The 18830-nt window shown below is 49.0% G+C and overlaps 1 protein-coding gene across 12 annotated transcripts in view; it reads left to right on the top strand.

Annotated features, from left to right (window-relative positions):
* The window catches only part of LOC130846330 (peptidoglycan recognition protein 3-like), a 37001-nt gene extending 19722 nt beyond the window's left edge, over window positions 1-17279 (top strand). For 3 of the 12 annotated variants that reach the window (XM_057724527.1, XM_057724560.1, XM_057724544.1), the window contains exons 2-9: window positions 856-2107; window positions 3104-3211; window positions 4093-4294; window positions 6500-6618; window positions 7560-7712; window positions 8964-9162; window positions 12457-12575; window positions 13222-17278. In XM_057724527.1, coding sequence (XP_057580510.1) covers window positions 2059-2107; window positions 3104-3211; window positions 4093-4294; window positions 6500-6618; window positions 7560-7712; window positions 8964-9162; window positions 12457-12575; window positions 13222-13400 — 1128 coding nt within the window. In that variant the 5' untranslated portion in view covers window positions 856-2058 and the 3' untranslated portion in view covers window positions 13401-17278. Of the gene's footprint in view, window positions 1-855; window positions 2108-3103; window positions 3212-4092; window positions 4295-6499; window positions 6619-7559; window positions 7713-8963; window positions 9163-9264; window positions 12416-12456; window positions 12576-13221 lie in introns of those variants that run through there. The other 9 variants (XM_057724586.1, XM_057724552.1, XM_057724506.1 and 6 more) reach the window with 9 other exon arrangements.
* Window positions 17280-18830: the final 1551 nt, after the last annotated feature.

The raw sequence follows: 18830 nt of genomic DNA, 5'->3' as shown, positions 1-18830 counted from the left end.
TCCACTCTTGAATTCTTCCTCAAAGGAAACAAAGGAAACTTTCTATCCTAAATTGCTCTAAATGGGTTTGGTTCTACCACGCCTGGATCTTTCTTGCCAAGGCTCTGGGTCCTGGGGTTACCTCTACCCAATTTCTTCCCTTTCTGTCTAGCCTGGAATCCCTTTCTATGACGTCTCATTTGTCTCCTGTCCTAATATTTCATCTTCATTTTAAGTACAGAGAATGAATAGCAATGTGAGCCACGGTGGCCACATTGTGGCTGCAGCCTGTCCCGCCAGCTCAGTGTTTGCCGCTGGAGGTGGGGGTGGGAGACCCCACCAGTCCCTGCCCTGGAAAGGTGAGGGCCTGGGCTCAAGCCCTGCAATTTCAGCTGCGTGATGTGACAAGCTCGGGACAACACGCCCCACATTATCATTCATGGTTGCGGAAGCACCGTGATCAAGAGACCAGGGTCTAAAACTTCTATTGGGCAGAATTGATTGCTGGTTTCTAGGTAGCTTTGCAAGAGGCCAGCTTCTTTCCTGCGAGGCCAGCCTGCAGGGCTTCCACCTTGGGCAAGTTAATCCTTGCCTCTCATTTGGCCAATGAAAGAGGCTCAACACTTTCCCACATGTTCATTAGGTGCCTGCCCTCCTCTCTGGCAGGCTTGTTTGTCATCAGGACGCAGTTTTCTCGAATGAATGGATTGCTGGATGTTAATGGCCAAGAGATTGCTTGTCCTGATCTAGGAAGCTCCTATATGTTCATCTTAAACTGGGGTTCTAAACATTTTCCATCTAGGGACTACTGATTATAATATAGAATCTCTGGAGGGCAGCGATCTACCCCATTTTATCTCAAACCTCTCTCTATAGTTTCTCAGCAGGATAATTGGGAGAAAAGTTGGTGTTTTGGTTGACATCTCAGGGAATCGATATTTCATTTGGATTGAGCCTGAGTAAACAATTCATTTCTGCCGGACACAGCAAGAAAATATTCCTGCAGCTGGAAAGGACCGTAATAATCCCGGAGTTTAGCCTCTTGGGCTCTCGTTGAGAATCTCCACCATCAGAAACTCAAGAAGACTGTGGAGAGGTTCCAGGGAGAGGCTCTGGAGTCAGACAGGTCTGTGCCTTCGGTTTGGGTAACTTTGGGCAAGTGACTGTAGCTCTCTGAGGCCCAGGTTCCTGATGATAAGTACAGGTGTCATAGCGCATTGTGAAGATACCTAACGAAATAACTGTGAGGTCCTCAGCAAATACTCGGAATGTAGGCTGTGATCAGTAAGTGGCAGCTGCTCTTATTGTTACTATTCTCACCCAAGAAGTTAGGTGAGGGACTTCCCTGGTGGCCCAGTGGTTAAGACTCCACACTTCCACTGCAGGGGCTGAGGGTTTGATCCCTGGTTGGGGAACTAAGATCCCATGAGCCACGTGGTGCAGCCAAAAAAAACAAAGGAAAAAAAAGAAGTTAGGTGAGCATCTGTCAGGGATCTTTGTGAACTGGATGACTTAACATACCTCTGACTCAAATAGTGCTGGGGTTGAAGCCCATGCCTGCCCCTATTGTATTTCATTCCTTCTGGGCCTCAGTGTTCTCACTATAAAAATGGGGTTACAAATATCTCATGGGAATTTTATAAGAATTCAATATAAAATTGCAGCGCTAGATGTAAAAATATATCTACACAGGGTTTATTCTTAATAGCTACTCAAGGATTTTAGAAATTATTATCTACAGTGGAAGGGCTTAGATGAGACACAGGCCTCCTAGGAGGGACCAGAGGTTTTCAGGATAACAGGAGGCTAGTGAGGGTGGTGGCTTGACAGAGGTGTTCACACCCTCACCTTTACTGTGCACCGGCTGAGGGTCAGTCCGTGCTGGGTACCCTTAGAAGCCTCGCCAGGTGCCGGCCCCAGGAGGTGCACAGTTTGGCAGGGGGGCAGACTGAGGCCACGCAATGAGGTGGGTGCCCTGTTTGAATGGTGAAGGTGGTCAGCTACCTGTTAGTGTCTCTCCCAGAGCGGTGGTGCATACTCTCCCTGTCGGCGACCTAGGTGACCTAGGACCACACGAGGATGCTGCTGTGGCTTCTTGTCGTCTCTGCTCTGGATCTTGGGGTCTGGGGTGAGTTTTCTTTCACTGGGTCACAAGTGCTTCCGGCATCAGCCCCAGCCTGGTTTTATTCATAAATCATCCTCTCCAGGGTCCTCACTCCACCCCACTAGCTATGTTCACCTTCAGAGCCTTGCTCACGTGTCCCCTCCCCGGATGAGACAGGTTCCCATCTTAAGAAGACTTTCCAGCCTGCCCCAGCACACCTTGGCCTCGTGTCATAGTCAAGTGTTTGGTCCTGATGATTTCACAGAAGGACAGAATCTCAGAGCCGTGGTGGAGACCCTTAATAACTTCGTCTTCTAGATATAGAAACAGGCCACATTGTGGCAGTGACTTGCCCAAGGTCATCTGACAGTTTTGGGGCAGCTGCAGAGTCTAGTGGTGATCAACACAGCTCTGGAGTCAGGCAGCCTGTGCTGGAATGCAAGCCCACAGCTGAAAACTCATATCGTCCTGGACAAATAATCTCTCTGAGCCTCAGTTTCTCATCTGTATAGAGGGAGGAGTTAATTTGCTTTGTTTATCTCCAGAAGTTGTTTTAAGCCACAAAGCTGATAGTGCCTTGAAAGTGCTTCATAAATTACAGAGCTGGCCTGTGGGAGGTGATGTGGGTGACATTGCTGTCTGGGTCACTAGGTGTTTAATATATGAATACGTGTTAACATGATGGTGACCATCTTGGCACGTGACACTCTGATCTATTAATGCGTATGTGGGGGAAACGGGAATGGCAGAGCTGCTCAGATGAGGAGGCAGGAGAGACTGCATTGAGCCTGAAATGGAGGGAGGGTGAAAGCCTCATTGGGACAGGTGTGAGAGACAGAGGCGGGGGGAGGCCAGACGCATCTGTGGTTTTCTTCTTCCTTGTTTCCTAGAGGAAGTCAGGTGACCTGGGGAGGCCAAGAGGCTGGGGGCTGGGGGGGCAGGATGGATGTGGAGCCTCTACCTACGAGCTGGTCCAGGTGGTCTCCAAGGACCATCACCAAGTGCAATGTTCCTTCACAGGGGATTCCCTACAGTTGTTCTGGAATGAAACCCGAGCCAGAGGGCTGTCAGAGGAGCTTCTGGACCCATTTGGTGGCATCTCGCAGCTCATTCACAAGAGTCGCAATGGTGAGGCCATTCGGGGGTTGCCTGGGGCTTCTTAGGGGACCAGAAGTATTTCTCAGGACGTCACTATGGCTGGGCTGGGTAGATGGGGCTGGGGGGAACCCTAGCTCCTCGCCTGGATTGTCCTGAGTCCTTAGGCAAAGGCAGATGCCAAGAAGGAGAGGAAACCCAGGGGAAAAGACAAGGGTCCCAGTCCCCAGCTCTCAGGGTGGAGACACTGCATCCCTCAGAGAGCTCTTGGGAGCTCCCAAGTGAGGATAGTGAGGGAGGCCTGGGTGGGGGGGGGTGGTCCTGGGTCCTGTGTGGGGCTCTCACAGCCACAGTGCACTTTCATCTGAAAGCGGGAGGCCTGCACGCAGTGCTCACGGGGCATCCTGTGGGCTGTGGCCGGAGAACGTGAGGAGGGCGGTTTGGGGAGAGTGGCAAAGCTTTCCTCAGAGGGCCATGTTCTGCGAGGACAGCCGACAGAAGACAAGTCAGGCACCGGGGCAGACGCCTGTGGGGACCACACATTGCACGCATCCGTGCTGATGTGCTTCGCGGGAAGCTGGCTCAGAATCCTGGGGTTGGGCGCGGGGCGTGGCTGGGGCTGCTTTCTGCAGGCCGGAGCAGAAGCAGGCCAGAGAGGAAGTGAGGATGGGAAAAGTCCTCCAGGGAAGCACAGGAGGAAGTGTTTGGAGAAAAAGGCCACTTGACTTCCCAGGCCGAGTGTGGAGTCTGCACAGGGATTTGTTTTAGTCTAAACGGGATAAGGAGATGCGAAGGGGCGGCTGTGGTGGCGTAGGCCTCCTCCCAGGGCCTCTCCCATCATGGAGGACTCAGGACAGCCTGCGGTGGGCACGGGCAGGACCTCAGCATGCGAGCCTGTGATTCCCCCTCACCAGGCGTGCCCACCATTGTCTCCCGCAAGGAGTGGGGGGCGAGATCTCTGACCTGCAGGGACCAGCTGACCCGGCCTGTAGCCTATGTCATCCTGGACCAGGTCACGGGAAGAGAGTGTCAGGAGCAGAAAGTGTGCAGCCAGAAGTTGCGGGGCCTGCAGTCCCACTCGGTCTACAGCAAAGGCTGGTGCGATGTGGCCTACAAGTAAGAGGCTGATGGGGTCCCCGGAGCCCACATTTGAGTTATCCCTCTGAAGGGGCCTCCTGCTCCCCCTTCTCTGTTTTTCTTAATTTCCCATTCATGTTGCTTTTCTAATGCATAAAAAATACTAATACAAACAAAATCCCAAATGCCCCAGGGGTCATGAGGAGGACCCTCTGATCTCATTTATTTATTTATTTATTAGCTGTGTTGGGTCTCCGTTGCTGCGCGCAGCTTTCTCTAGTTGCGGTGAGCAGGGGCTACTCTTTGTTGCAGTGTGTGGGCTTCTCAGTGCGGTGGCTTCTCTTGTTGTGGAGCATGGGCTCTAGGTGCGTGGGCTTCAGTCGTTGCAGCATGTGGGCTCAGTAGTTGTGGCATGTGGGTCCTAGTGAGCCATGTATTTGGATGTGGTCTTGGTGGCTGGGAGCTCCTGGAAAGAAGTAAGGGAGATGGTGTAATAAGTACAGTTGCCCCCTTGGAGCTTGAAAAACATTTCAGTTTACAAAGGTCTTTACAAGTATTACTCAAGTAGGCTCTCCCAGCCACCTGGAGGAATGGACAAGAGAAATATTACCACTCCTGTGTCACAGGTGAGAATGCTGTGGTCTGGAGAAGTTAGAGAATTTGCTCAAAGTCTCTCAGCAAGGGAGCGTGGACCTAGAACTATTCCCAGACTGCCTCCCAGTCCTGCCTGTTCCACTTCAGCACACAGACAGGGCTTTTACCCCGAGAGGCAATCTCCACCAGGTACCCTGAAGGGCCACCTCACAGTGAGACTGGGATCCCATAGGAGATTTCCCACTGGGGATGCAGAAAAGAGGGCCCCGTTTTGAAAGCAGATGTGTGAGGCAAGGAGATGTTTCCATTGTGTATTGAGTACCCACTCTGAGGCTTATCAGTGGAGTGAAGGCCCACAACCTCCTCACTTGCCTTCAAGAGTAAGGATATATATGTATTTGTAGATGAAGACAGAGAGAGAGAGAGAGAGAGAGGGAATGGTGTTTCTAAACCCCTGATTTCTAAAGACAAACATAAATGCTTTCTGAATTATCCACTTTGGATAACCCATGTTTTCTTCTTGATTTGTTTTTAGCTGCAAATAAGTAAGAGCAGCTTGAGGCCCCTGTTGTAGCCACCAGAGCCCCTGGGGGCCAGGGTGGGGGCTCTTCCTGTCCATCCTCTGTGGATGCTATGTTCAGTACAGCTCAGCTGCTGTCCCTACCACTAGTGCCCCCACTACCCTGCCATTGTCACTGCTGTGTTGCCTACCTCAGCCACTGCAGCTCGAAGTCAGGTTTCTGCGGCAGCAGTGTAACAGTCTCCAGTTTGTATGATGCAGCTGCTGTAGCCATGGGGGCTATTTTCACATTGGACTGACCAAAGCCTGCAGGGACAGAGCAGCCTGCTGAAAGTATCCCGGCAAAGCCAGGGACACAGTGGACACCCTGAGGCCCCTACCTGGTCCTCAGGCCGATGTCAGCACAGGGTGGGAGGTCAGCCCGACTCCATTCTGGATCTTTGGTGACTTTGGGGAAGTGTTCCTTCTGTGCTCAGTTTGTTGTGGAAGTTCATGACCTATTAAGAGCTGAATACGGCAAGAGTTGTGAAAACATCAATTTTTAAGACTGTAATCGGAAAGTGGAGGATGAGAAAGTTATAAAGAGGTAGAAAGAAAGGAGGAGGTAGGACAACAAAAAAATAGGTACACTGGCTTCAAAAAATAAACTGAGAAGAGGAACATCCTAAACAAATTTCTGAGATAAAGAAGAGCTTATGAATTCCTAAGACGAAACTGAAGAAAAAGGGAACATAAAGGAATCCCTGAATTCCGGTGGATTGCTTTCAGTGTTCAGGTGCTTGGATCTATAATTTAAAAACATAACGAATGAATTCTCACGCCCTTGAAAAGTGTTGAACTAATGTTCTCAGGTTCTTGAGAGTCACACATTCAAATTCCACTTTGAACCAAATGAGTATTTTAAAGTGAGCTTCTGGAAAACCCATGCAAGCTAAGTCACCACAAAATTTAAAATATATTCTTGCATCTCTCCAAAGTCTAAAATATGTTATCCCCCTCCCTCCCACCATTATGTCATTGAAGCACAGTATTCTTGAGCCTCTAGAACTCTTTTCCCTTCATCTAGAGGATGGGTGTGAAGTTTCCTGTTACAGGAATTTGCCATTAAATCATGTGTCCTTGCCTGACAGCTTCCTGGTTGGGGACGATGGCAAGGTGTATGAAGGTGTCGGCTGGAACGTCCAAGGCATGCACACCCGGGGCTACAACAACGTCTCCCTGGGCCTCGCCTTCTTTGGCAATAAGCTAGGTAATGGTCATCCCCTCTGCCCCTCTGCCAGGGACTTGTCTACACTCTCCTCCTCTGCTCTGTTGTCTCAACACTCTTGTCTTTTCAGCCTACATCATACTGTCCTCTTCGATGATGGCCCCTCTCTTGACGTTCTTTTCTCCTTTGGGTTCTGTGACATGGCACTCTTGGGGCCTTGTTCTCCTCTCTGGTCCACACTCCTGTGAGACTGCTGAAGCCACCACTGCCACTGCTTGAGCTCACAATTATTGCCGTCACTTCTGGAGTCTGAAGTTGACCCTGAGGCTGAGGCTGCAGAGGCAGAAAAACATGGCTTCTCTCTTCCTCCAGCGTCTTCCATTGGTAGAAGCCAACCAGCAGCGGGCAAGCAAGGAAGTCTGGGAAATGTAGTGTGCAGGTTTCTAGCCCCCTGCAAAACAAAGGAGAGCACAGAGCAGGAATGGAATTAAGAGCCAGGAGGTAAATAACTGGCACTTGCCAGGATCCTCCCCTGCCACCTGGGGGTAGTCATAGCATTTATCTCAGAGTTTTCCTGTGAGGATTACATGAGTTAATGGATGTAAAGAGCACTTGGCCACATGTCTGACTGTGAAGGCTACTAAGTAAATACTGTTACACTTGTCACCACACTAGGCCATTCCTGACTTGGTCAGGTGGGCCTCCCACTGTATGTAGCTTTCCCTCTCTCCCAGTGATTCCACCTGGAGATGGTTGGATAGAGTTTAGTTTGGTACTTGGAAGAGATCACCAACTTGGTTTCTAAGAGCTGTATGCAAGCACTTCCTTGCCTTTTAGCCCCTCTGTCCTGGCTGCTGGGCCAGTCTCTTCTCTTCCCATCCATCAGTTATTCAGACTCAGGTGGTCACTTATCCTCCCTCCAGGTCTAGACCAGGTTGGAGCTTCTTGCTTACAGTTCTGTGTTCCATGTCATCCTCTTTCAGGCAGCAGTCCCAGCCCTGCTGCCTTATCAGCTGCAGAGGACCTGATTCTCTATGCCATAAAGAAGGGTCACCTGTCACCTAGGTATATTCAGCCACTTCTCTTGAAAGAAGAGAGCTGCCTGGTCCCTCAACAGCCACTGACGCCCAGGAAAGGTAAAGCCCCTCAGTCCTGCCTCACCCTCCTCCCTGTTACCATCCAACTACTGTAGGGAATGCTTTTTCTTATTGGTGTTCATTGGTTTCTTTGACCAAGAACATCTCACGCTGAGATTTCGAAAATTCTGAGAGGTTATCTTGCTGGCCTCCTCTCCTTTCCACTAGAACCATATGGCCACAGAATCAGGCTTGACATAAATATATATGTACACACATTTTCACTCAATTAGCAAATATTTACAGCATACCAGGCACTCTTCCAGATACTGAGGATGTAGCTGTGAACAAAACAGACAAAATTGCACAATTCAGTGGAGAAAGAAAGTGAAGAAATCAGCAAGTCAAATATGTATGATGTCAGATGGCATGAGGGCTATAGAAGAATAAAGCATGAAAATGGAGTGGGTTAAACATATATACATATTTGTGCATATTACATGAATACATATAGACACACACAATCTCTGTCACACCCACACATTTCCCAAATGCAAAAATAAGCCAAATCTCAACATGACCACAGCACTGAGAAAAACTTGAATTCACAGATTACACAGACATGAGTGTGAATATTCCAAGAAGCTGGATAATGAAAATTATGCACTATTTTGGAATGAACAGGCAGCAACCTAAAACCAGTACAATTATAAGCACTTTCAGAAGTTTAACACTCTCTGCTAGAGTGGACCTTTTCTTGGACTTAAGGATACTTTTTATTAAGCTTTCTTAGTTGTCAATCTCTAAAGTTTTTCTTGCTTTCAGACAGGTGCTATCTTCAATAATGATAACTCTAACATTTATAGAGTTCTTTAGAGATTTCAAATTATTTCCATATATGCGTGATCAGTTCAGAGAGTCAGCTGATTTCTGTGTATTGACCCTGTTGCATACGTACACACACCTGCATTTATTTGCATTGCATATTCAAGCATGTCGGTATACTTTGTTTTTTGAATAAAATGGCAATGCCTCTATATGATCAGCAGTCCTTTCCCTTCTGCTCACATGCTGATTTCCATAGCTGTTATCAGAACCTGTAGAATTTGCCTCTGCCCCTTGCTCCAGCCACCTGACCTAGACAATCCCTATCTGGACCGTCCCAGAACCTCACAGAATCCCACGTGTTTGGATGTGCCAGTGGGTACCAGAGGTTAGGGAGACTGAGGAACAACCGGCCTGTGGTTGTGAGACTGTCCACATGTGGGCCCAGGTGAATTCCCATCATCTTGGTTTTTCCCCTCACCACAGCTTGCCCCAACATCATCACAAGGTCAGCTTGGAAAGCCAGACAGACACACTGCCGTGCAATGAAACTCCCAGCCAAATATGTCATCATCATTCACACCGTTGGGGCAACCTGCAACATATCCATGGACTGCCAGATCCGCATCCGAGATATACAGTCCTATCACATGGACACACAGGACTTCTGTGACATCGCATATCAGTAAGTAAGAGGGTGCAAACTTGACCCTCCTTTTCTTCAAGGCTGTAGGAAGGGACGCTTGGGGAGGGAGCCAATATTTACTGAGCTCTTCCTTTGTGCCAGGTGCTTTTACATAAGACATCGTATTATTATTTGTGCAAGATTCTGGACTGAGCAAGCTTCATTTTTTATTTTTATATTTTTGGCCACGCCACACTGCATGTGGGATCTTAGTTCCCCAACCAGGGATCGAACCTGCACCCCCTGTAGTGGAAGAGTGGAGTCTTAACCACTGGACCGCCAGGGAAGTTCCTGGACTGAGGATCTTCCAGAGCATAGCAGGGTTGGTTATCTCCCGTGGGCATGTTCTCCATGAGTGGTTGGGAAGACTCTGAAAAGAAGACTTAAAACAATAGTGATAAAGCAAGAGTGTGAGATTCTTATGGGAGGCCATTGAAGGATTGTGTCCTTTTAATGCATTCCCTTCCAACCAGCCAGAGACACAGGCCCAGTTCACCCACTACCCCCATCTGGCCCAACCCCAAACTTGCTGTCTCTGATGTTAAAATCCTTAAATACCTCTGATATTGTTTACCCCATTTGTAGACACAAGAACCTTTAACCTCTCTGGACCTCCTTTTTGCCTCCTCTCTACAGAAGGGACAACAATAGCTTATCTATTTAAAGATATAGAGTGAAATAAAAAAATGTTCTCTTTTGGTTCTTTTAATGCCAGGTCTATAGTAAAGAAACACATTAAGGTAGTAGACCAGCAGAAGCTACTTAGAAGATGCCTTGGAATTTTTATAGAAGAGATTTAGGATTAGAGTATGATAACTTTCAATTACTATTATTATTAATTTTAATTTCATTGACATAGAGTTGATTTACAATGTCGTGTTAGTTTCAGGTGTACAGCAAAGTGATTCAGTGATAACCTACAAGAGAAAAGAATCAATTATTCATCTGTGGCTTAATCACAACAAATTTTACAAGTCTCAGGTGGATTTGCTTTTGCATGTGTCTCGTTCTGGGCTGGCTGCCTTTCTCCTCTTAACTCCCACCTTAAAAGCAGCCTTTGCAAACAGAAGAAAACTACTGCTGCATTTTGCAGGGTGTTCCACAGCCTTACTATGGTTATTAAGCACATATAATAGAGAATTGACTGTAAATGTGGAAATTCCAAATGGAAAGTGCCAGAAGTTGAGGGAACGTTAGTTTTTCTTTTTCATTCATTCTTTGGGGACTGGCTTGATTCCCGTTCCTTGACTTTGGAAGCCTGTGACGGTGCCCCGTCCTGCTGCAGCCTCATGATGCAGCCTCTCTCATTCTGGTACCTACTGTGGTCAGTGTGGACAGAGCACCTGCTCGTTCACCATTTTCTTACTTTTTAACCAATATTTATTGGGTATCTGCTATGTGCTTGGTGCTCAGCAAGATGAATATGGTTCCTTCCCTTGTGGAGCAGAGAGAGAGGCTGGTAAACAAGCAATGACGATTCTGAGTGTTTGGCACCGTGAAGGATGAGGAAGAGGATGTGCACAGGGTGAACCTCTAACAAGACTTTGGGGGACTGAACTGTGTCAGGGCAGGGCTTCTGGAGGGAGAGGCATCCAAGCTGGGACATGGATAAGGAGTGGGGGTCAGTCAGGCAAAGAAGGATGAGCAGAGTTCCAGGCAAGGGGAGCAGCATACCGAAGGGCCTGGAGTCCAGACAGAGCATAGGTGAAAGACACTTAACTCCTACCTCAAAACAGATTCCAAAGAGGGGAATGGTGAGAGCGAAGGCTGGAGAGACCCACAGGAGCCACATCACGTGTTGGTCCCGACAGACTGACTGTATTTGAAAGGCAACTGGAAAGCCATGCCCTACGATGGGATTTGTATTTTAGCAAGACCACTCTGGGCAGGGAGATTTGCAATGATCCAGACAGCAGGTGGAGGTGACCTGGAGTAGTGTGGCAACTGTCGGCATAGAGAGAAGTGGAGGAACTTAAAATAGTAGATCACTTTGTTGTACAGCAGAAACTGGCACAACACTGTAAAGCAATTATACTCCAATAGAGATGTATAAAAATCATGAAATAAATGCATTAGTAAATAAAAAGAACAGGAGAAACAGTTGACAAGCCATGACTAATGATTGGATGGGGCTGGGAGAAAGAAAGGGAGGCATTCAAGACAATGCCCAGTTTTCTGATGAAGGAGATTGCAGATTGTTTGGACATGTTGGTTTTTAGAGCTAGTAACTGGAGCTATGGGACTGGATGGTTGTCCAGGGAGAATATGTTGAGTGAGAAGACAGAAAGGGCCGAGACCAGAGTCCTAAACAAGGAACACCAGGGAAGAAAGCATGTCAAGAAGAAAGTGCCAGTTACAATAGCCAGGACATGGAAACAACCTAAATGCCCATCAACAGATCAATGGATAAAGAAGATGTGGCACATATATACAATGGAATATTACTCAGCCGTAAAAAGGAATGAAATTGAGTTATTTGCAATGAGGTAGATAGACCTAGAGACTGTCATGCAGAGCAAAGTAAGCCAGAAAGAGAAAAACAAATACCGTATGCTAACTCATATATGGAATCTAAAAATATGATACTGATGAACCCAGTGACAGGGCGAGAATAAAGATGCAGAGGTAGAGAATAGACTTGAGGACACGGGGTTGGGGGAAGGGGGCGTAGGGGAAGCTGGGATGCAGTGAGAGAGTAGCATTGACATATATACACTACCAAATGTAAAATAGATAGCTAGTGGGAAGTTGTTGCATAACATAGGGAGATAAACTTGAAAATGGGTGATGACTTAGAGGACCGGGATAGGAAGGGTGGGAGGGAGTCGTGGGAGGGAGGGGATATGGGGATATATGTATAAATACAGCTGATTCACTTTGGTGTACCTCAAAAACTGGCACAAGAGTGTAAAGCAATTACATTCCAATAAAGAGCTTAAGAAAACAAAAAACAAAACAAAACAAAAAAACAAAAAGAAGCAAGTGCCAACGGGGTCAGAAGAAAAATCACTTTCCGTTGTACTAGTGTCACCATGTTGCAGTAGATTGATGTTGCTGTCATCATTGCTTGTCGCTGTCTGTCTTCATTTCTTGGGTTCAGGGGCTATGGTTGTTTTTTTTTGCCTTTGTTTTTTTGTCTCTGTTCACATTGGCACATAAGGTAGTAGTAATAAAAATAGTAATAATAAGAATAATAATAAATGGATGAAAGAATGAATGAATGATTCAAGGAGTGAATGAAGCCAATTCTCCTCCCCAGAGTGACTTTCTCCATTTTCCTTTGCCTGACCTTAGCTTCCTGGTGGGCCAGGATGGTGGTGTGTATGAAGGAGTTGGCTGGCATATCGAAGGCTCTCACACTTACGGATACAATGATATTGCCCTAGGAATTGCCTTCATAGGCAACTTTGTAGGTAAGGGGTGAATGTGGGGCAGAGGGTCTCTGGGTGATGAATTATTATGTGAAATGTCTGGGAAGCAGTGGGGAAAAGATGCACTGTGGTGCCAGTGGGACTCTTGATCCTGACACTGTCAGGAGGCAGGTGCCCAGGAGTCCCTCTCAGGCAGAACATTTTTCCCGAATCCATTGGGTATGCCAGCTCCATCTCTCTGTATAACCATACCCAAGGCAAGCATGGGGCAAGAGAGAAAAAAATCTTTTGCAAACTTTGATGTTTTTACGGCACTGTTGGCAAATGTATCGTCTTCCTTGGTAACCACAGCAACAGCGTTGGGGAGCACCGTGGTCTGTTATGGCCAAACAATGGATGGTCCGGTGGTGCCTTGTCTGCCCCATGGTGACTGTTAAGAAGTGGTGTGTTGAGCTGCAGTTCTTTTTCAGAGCGGTTTGGGACTTTCTAGAAGAAGCTTTGCAAGGAAGAATCGGGGAACACAATGATCTTGTTTTCTCACTGTGCCTGGCTGCAGAAATTTATGGGAATTTGTTGGCAATTGTGGTGGTGGTGGTGGGGACAGAAGGAGACTGGGCTAGGTGATTGTCCCTGTCAAGGCAAGTAACCTCAAGACCCTAGTGACTGATGGGCTAAATGTGTTTTGCAGAAAAGCCACCCAATGCTGCAGCGCTGGAGGCTGCCCAGAACCTGATCCAGTGTTCCGTGGCCAAGGGGCACCTGGCTCCCAACTACCTGCTGGTGGGACACAGTGATGTGTCCAACGTTCTGTCTCCTGGGAGGGCTTTGTACAACATCATTAAGACTTGGCCTCATTTCAGACACTGAGGGAGCCCCTGCTCCTTCCAAGACCACCCGCCTCCCCAACCCCAACTTTGGGCCCTCCCCTTCCTCACCCTCCATCCTGGCTCAACACCTTGTGTCCCCCCCCCCCCCACCAGTCCCATCCTGTCCCTCTGTCTCAGGTTAGTAAGATCATTTCCTGCCAGCATCCTCCAGCGTCCCTCAAACCCCGCAGGGGGGCATTCCCAGCCCTCGGAGTCTGGGCCCAGCCTTCCTCCCTCCTCACCTTCCTCTCCCTGGCACCCACCTCCTCAGCCAGGTGAGGCTTCTCTTCCCTTTGTACACGCCCCTCTCCTGGTGTGCCTTCCCCTGCTGTCTGCCCGGCAGCCTCCAGCCTCACACGTGACCCAGGTTGACGTCCCAGTCCCTCCTCTCTGTGCACACACTGACTTGTCCATATTTGGATGCGGCCCTTATTTCAGGGTGGCAATTGTTTGTGGACATGTCTGTTCTCTCTACTGGATTGTGAGGTTGTCCAGTTTTGTTCATGTCTGTGTCCTCAGTCTTTCAGCAGTGTCTGCATTCCAGTAGGTGCTACAGATGTTTGTTGGAAAAATAGATGAATAAATGAACAAACTGACCAAGTCCCTGCTCCCTTTTCCAATTTGCCCAGATCCCCTTTTGGGGAAACTTTGCTGAATGGTCCCTCATCCCATCAGCATTCTCTCTGTTCTGTTCCCTCCCAGTCTGAGGCTCCGAGCTGGCTCTGATCGCTTGTCTGTAATGGTTGCTGTGCCTCCGGGTTCCCACGTCCCCATCCTCCCAGAGCTCCCTGAGGGCAGGGGCTGTGTCCACACAGTGCCGTTTCCTGTACTTGCCTGGCTGGGCCCACTGGGCGTTCAGCTGAGCGAGGACCCGGAGCCTGGTGGCTCTGCAGCCCTCCTCGCCTGGACTCCTCCTGCCCAGAGTGAAGCCCTGTCCTCTCAGACGGGGGAGACAACCTACTGCTGTTTACTAGAAGAACGTGAGCTGGCTCTTGTTTTTCCTGATCTGAAAACAAGGGGAGGGGGAAGAAAGGGAGGGATAAATAGAAGGAGTCAGAAACATGGACCCCCCCCCCACCCCATACCTTTGGTCTTCACATTTTGTCTTTGCTTTTAGAGTGTTTCACATCTCTTAGAACAAGGCGGGTTCTGACAGCCTCACATTATTACAGTCGTGTGTGCTTTTCAAAGACTGTCCTTCTGATCTCGCTGGATTCACTCTGTCCTCAGGCCACCTGGGCACGCAAGCAGGGGAAGGAATGGTTTAGAGAGTCAGGTAGGCCTGACTCAATGCCCCATCTTGATTTACAGAGCCAGGAGGAAGGGGGAGGCAGACCCTCTGGGATGGGAGTCCCTGGACCAGAAGCTCTGGCCAACCCATTCTTCCTTAGGGGTGGGGGTTGGGCACAGACTTTCCAGCAAAAACCTCCCCAACTTGCTGCAGTGTGTTTCCCCTTCTCTTACGGCATCCAGGGTGAGTTTAACAGCCCTTCCTGCAGGGAGCAGCCAAAGGGGTGGATGTGAGATGATGAGAAACAGTTTCATCAAAAGAGCTGCCTTTCAGCTCTGTTGGCCTTCCTCACCACCCTCCAAAGCAGAGGGTCTCCTGCTTTTGATTTGAAGCACATTCCCAGCCTCAGGGTCTCACTGGCCTCCCCGACCTCCGCCCCAGCAGGCTTTCCCCAGGGGCTGTAGACTCCCCCATCTCCATCAGCGCTCATCAAGGACCCCTCAAATCAGCATTATTGCAGGGTTTGGTTTATTGTCTTCTCAAAATTGTTTACTTTTATTGGGCTTAAATATACCATGTGAGTGAAATCAGAGCACTCAATGGGCAAATGCTTTTTCAAGGTAAATCCTGAGGCAGCCCATTCCATGCAGTTGCCTCTTCTGCGTCCTTCATATGGAGACATTCTTCCCAGTTCCGCTTTAATCATTTAAAGTGGGGTTCATACCAACATCCCCCCGCTGAGGGTAGCTGTGAGGACTAAGTGAATTGAGAGTCTTAGAACTCATGATTGGGGTATAATGTAGTCCCATTAAAGTGAGTGTCGGTATCCTGATTCTCTGTTGTGGTTGCTGCAATCTGTTACTGCTGTTTGACTCTGGAAGGAGGGAGATGCCGTTGTGGGCACCAGCCTCAGCTGCCTGGGGAGCTTGGTGCAGGCTGGTGGGAGCAGGGCAGAGCCGGACGCCCCACAGGCCGGGCACACGTGAAGGAGCCCTTGGTGAAGGAGGGACACAGCTCCTTCCTGGCTCTGGACTCTCGGGGCTGGGGGGCCTCTCAGCTCATCTTGATGGCTGTTTTTCACAACTGTGAGCTGGGGGGAAAAAAAAAAAGAAGATGCCACACAAACTTTTCTTTGATTCTAGAATAGAATACTAATCTGGTTAAAGCCTATTTTCCAGAAAATTGAACCCAAAGAGGGCAGATGACCTGTTGAAGTTCACTCAGTGAGTTAGATAAAGGAGGACTCCTCGATGCTGAGTACAGCCCTGTTCTAGGACCCCTCCAGTCAAAATCATATATGACCCCTCCTTTCCGATGAGGTGAAGTAAGACATCTTAGCATTGCACTTAGGGCCTTCTGCAATCACTCCAATCTATCCTTTGGACGAGCCCCAGGGGGCAATTTTCGGGTTCTCCTACCGGGCTGGCACATCTGGAGGACTTTGTCCACCCCTTGTCCTTGCCCTCCTCCTGACCTCCCCAGTTCCAGCAGGTTTCCAGACTTATCAAGACCAGTACTGCCAGAGGCCTCCTGCTTCTCCAGACCAGCGAGGACATCTCCCTCCCTGGGTGCTGAGGGCCTCTGTCTGGGCCTCGTGCTGGCTCATCACTGCTCCCCTCCCCTCTCCCTTCTGACCTGGATTCCCGAGACTGTGCCTGCACCTCCCTAGTCTCTGTATTGCCTGGGCCTGATGCACCAGGGTGGGGGGGCCACCTACGCGTCTGTGGAATGGAAGGGGTAGAGCTCCGCCCGGGCAGGGCAGGGCGAGCAGAGACAGCTCTTCCCCTGGCTGGTCTAGGAGGTTTGTCACAGAGTGGAAAATCCCAGTGTCTGTTTGCTGCCTGGAACGCACCCACTCTTGTAGCACATCAGATGCCTCAGGTTAATTCCATCTTAATCCCCGGCCATCTGTTGCTCCCACACTCCGGTGGCCTCCCCATCGGTGTGAGATTTGGGGCAAGAGACTTCTCCAGCACCAATGCTCCCCCCAACCCTTGGAGGCTTCTGTGACCACCTCCCTGTGGGGGCCTCGGAGGCTGCTCCCTCCCTGCTGGCATTTTAGGAAAAGCACTCTCCTCGAGGTTCCTGCCCACCCTCTCCCTGTGCTCCCTGGCTCTTCCTCTGTCTCTTTGGCTTCTTTCTTCCCACACCTGGGTGTCTTTCTCCAGTGCCTGTCTCTGTCTCCCTCCCACCTCTTTGCCTCTCTCTCTCTTTCATGCTTTTTCTCACGCTGCCTCCCTCTCCACCTCTCAATGCTTCTCCTTTTATCTCTGTCGGTCTTTCTGCTTCTGTGTCTCTCTCTGCTTTGCCCTTTTTCTTTTGCTCTCAACCATGTCTAAGGCCATGGTAGCGAAGAAGAGATGATGGATCAGGGAGCCTTAGTACTGTAGACTCTACCTCCCATCAAGCCCTACCCTGCCCCAGGGCTGCCAGGAGTGCCGGGGAGTGGAAGGAAGGGGTGGAAGGCCAGGGTGGGGTGGCTGTGGGGAAGGTACAACTTTTCCAAAAGCTTAGAGCCACACAGAATGGACAAGTGTGTTTCTGGCCCAGCAGGTTCTACCAGGCCAGCTGATTGAGGACAGGGCCTTCATTAGAGGAGCTGGCTCTGGGTGAGGAAGGTGTTATTAGCTGGGAGGAGTGGTGGGTGGGGGTGGGAGCTCCCGGGAGGTGTGGTAGGGACCCCTGGGGGACTTTCTGCAGTGCGATGGAGTAAGAAGTACCTCCGCATGTTGGGGAGCTGGGGGGTTCCCTCTCAGGGTGGCCGAGAGCCTTTGTACCCAAGATTGATGCAGCTGCCTGTGGGGAGGGGAGCTGGGGCATATCTTACTCATCGTCAGCTCTCCGCTCACATGTGCCTTCTTCTAAGAGTCTCTCTTGTGAGGCCCCCAAATTAGTAATCTCCTCTTCTGTTCTCCTTTGGCCCTCTGTTCATTCGTAATTATTTATTTTATGTGTTTCTGTTTGTATATGTACATATTTTATTATTTGTCTTTCCCACTAGGTTACAAGCACCATAACAGCAGGGAGCATGCTTAGTGCATTCACGTCTGTCTCGGGTCCTGGTGCACAGCAGGTGCTCAGTAAACATCCAGACGTGCGGAATCCCAAGGCCTGGGGAACAGGTGCTGTGATTGTCTATTGACTTGTCCTAGGGCAGGTGGCAAGTGCAGTTGGTTTGTCTGTTTGGTCCCCATTGAGCTCCCACTGGTTCATCACATGGGGGTGGTGATGTAAAGTGTGTCAAGATGGAGGGACCCAGGAGGATACTGACCTGGGATCACACCAGATTATAGTGGACCCACAGAGCAGACACCCATATGTGGCTAACAGAGAGGGCTCAGCGCCCAAAACATTCAGTGGTCCTTTCTCCGTGCGGACTCTGCTCAGCACGTGATACACATGATTTCATTTAATCCTCTGACGACTCTGTAGGACAGGAGCTGTCATTCCTATTTGACAGCTGAGGAAAGTGAGGCTCAGCTCGGATAGAGTGTCACTTCCTTAAGGCCACATAGCTAATGCATGGCAGTGCTGAGCTGAGTTTCTGTTCCTTTGCACAACATCAGGTTGTCCTCTGGTTGCTCACACTACTTTTACAACTGGTGACCAGAGGGGACAAAATACCCAAGGGTCCCTTGACTCAGAGTTCACAGGAGCAATTACTTTCCTTGATCCAACAATGTCCTTCAGTTAATAAGGTGATACATGTAAAACCTTATGTAAAATGTAGAGCTCTGTATTCATGTAGTAGTAGTAGTAATAATAATAATAATAATAATAATAATAATAATAATAATAAACAACATTGCAGTCCGAGATTGCATCACCTTTTGGTCACATTGTCAGCCCAATTGGCCCCGTGGGTCTTTCCATCAGAACTGCTCTCAACCCACTTCTCACCCCATGACGCCCTCACCAGGCCCATTTTTCAATGCAAAACGCTGGTGTGTTTTATTTAGTGTCATTTTAATAGTGTTTCCTCAGAGTTAAAATCAATATGCTGAAATCTTTTTGAATTTCGATTTTATCATCCTTTATGAGCTGTTGCTCACTTCCACACCTTCAGCATTTTTATTCAAATTCTTCAGTACCATCCCCCAAACATCCACATGCATTGAGCAATGAGCACCAGGCCCTTCTACACACATAGCTCGATTTGAACTCGTGAGAAGAGCACTGTGATCCCCATTTCACAGATGT

This window comes from Hippopotamus amphibius, chromosome 1 (assembly GCF_030028045.1).
Source record: "Hippopotamus amphibius kiboko isolate mHipAmp2 chromosome 1, mHipAmp2.hap2, whole genome shotgun sequence".
Classification (NCBI taxonomy): domain Eukaryota; kingdom Metazoa; phylum Chordata; class Mammalia; order Artiodactyla; family Hippopotamidae; genus Hippopotamus; species Hippopotamus amphibius.
The sequence above is the reverse complement of the archived record's forward strand: the minus strand, read 5'-3'. Positions and strand labels throughout refer to the sequence as shown.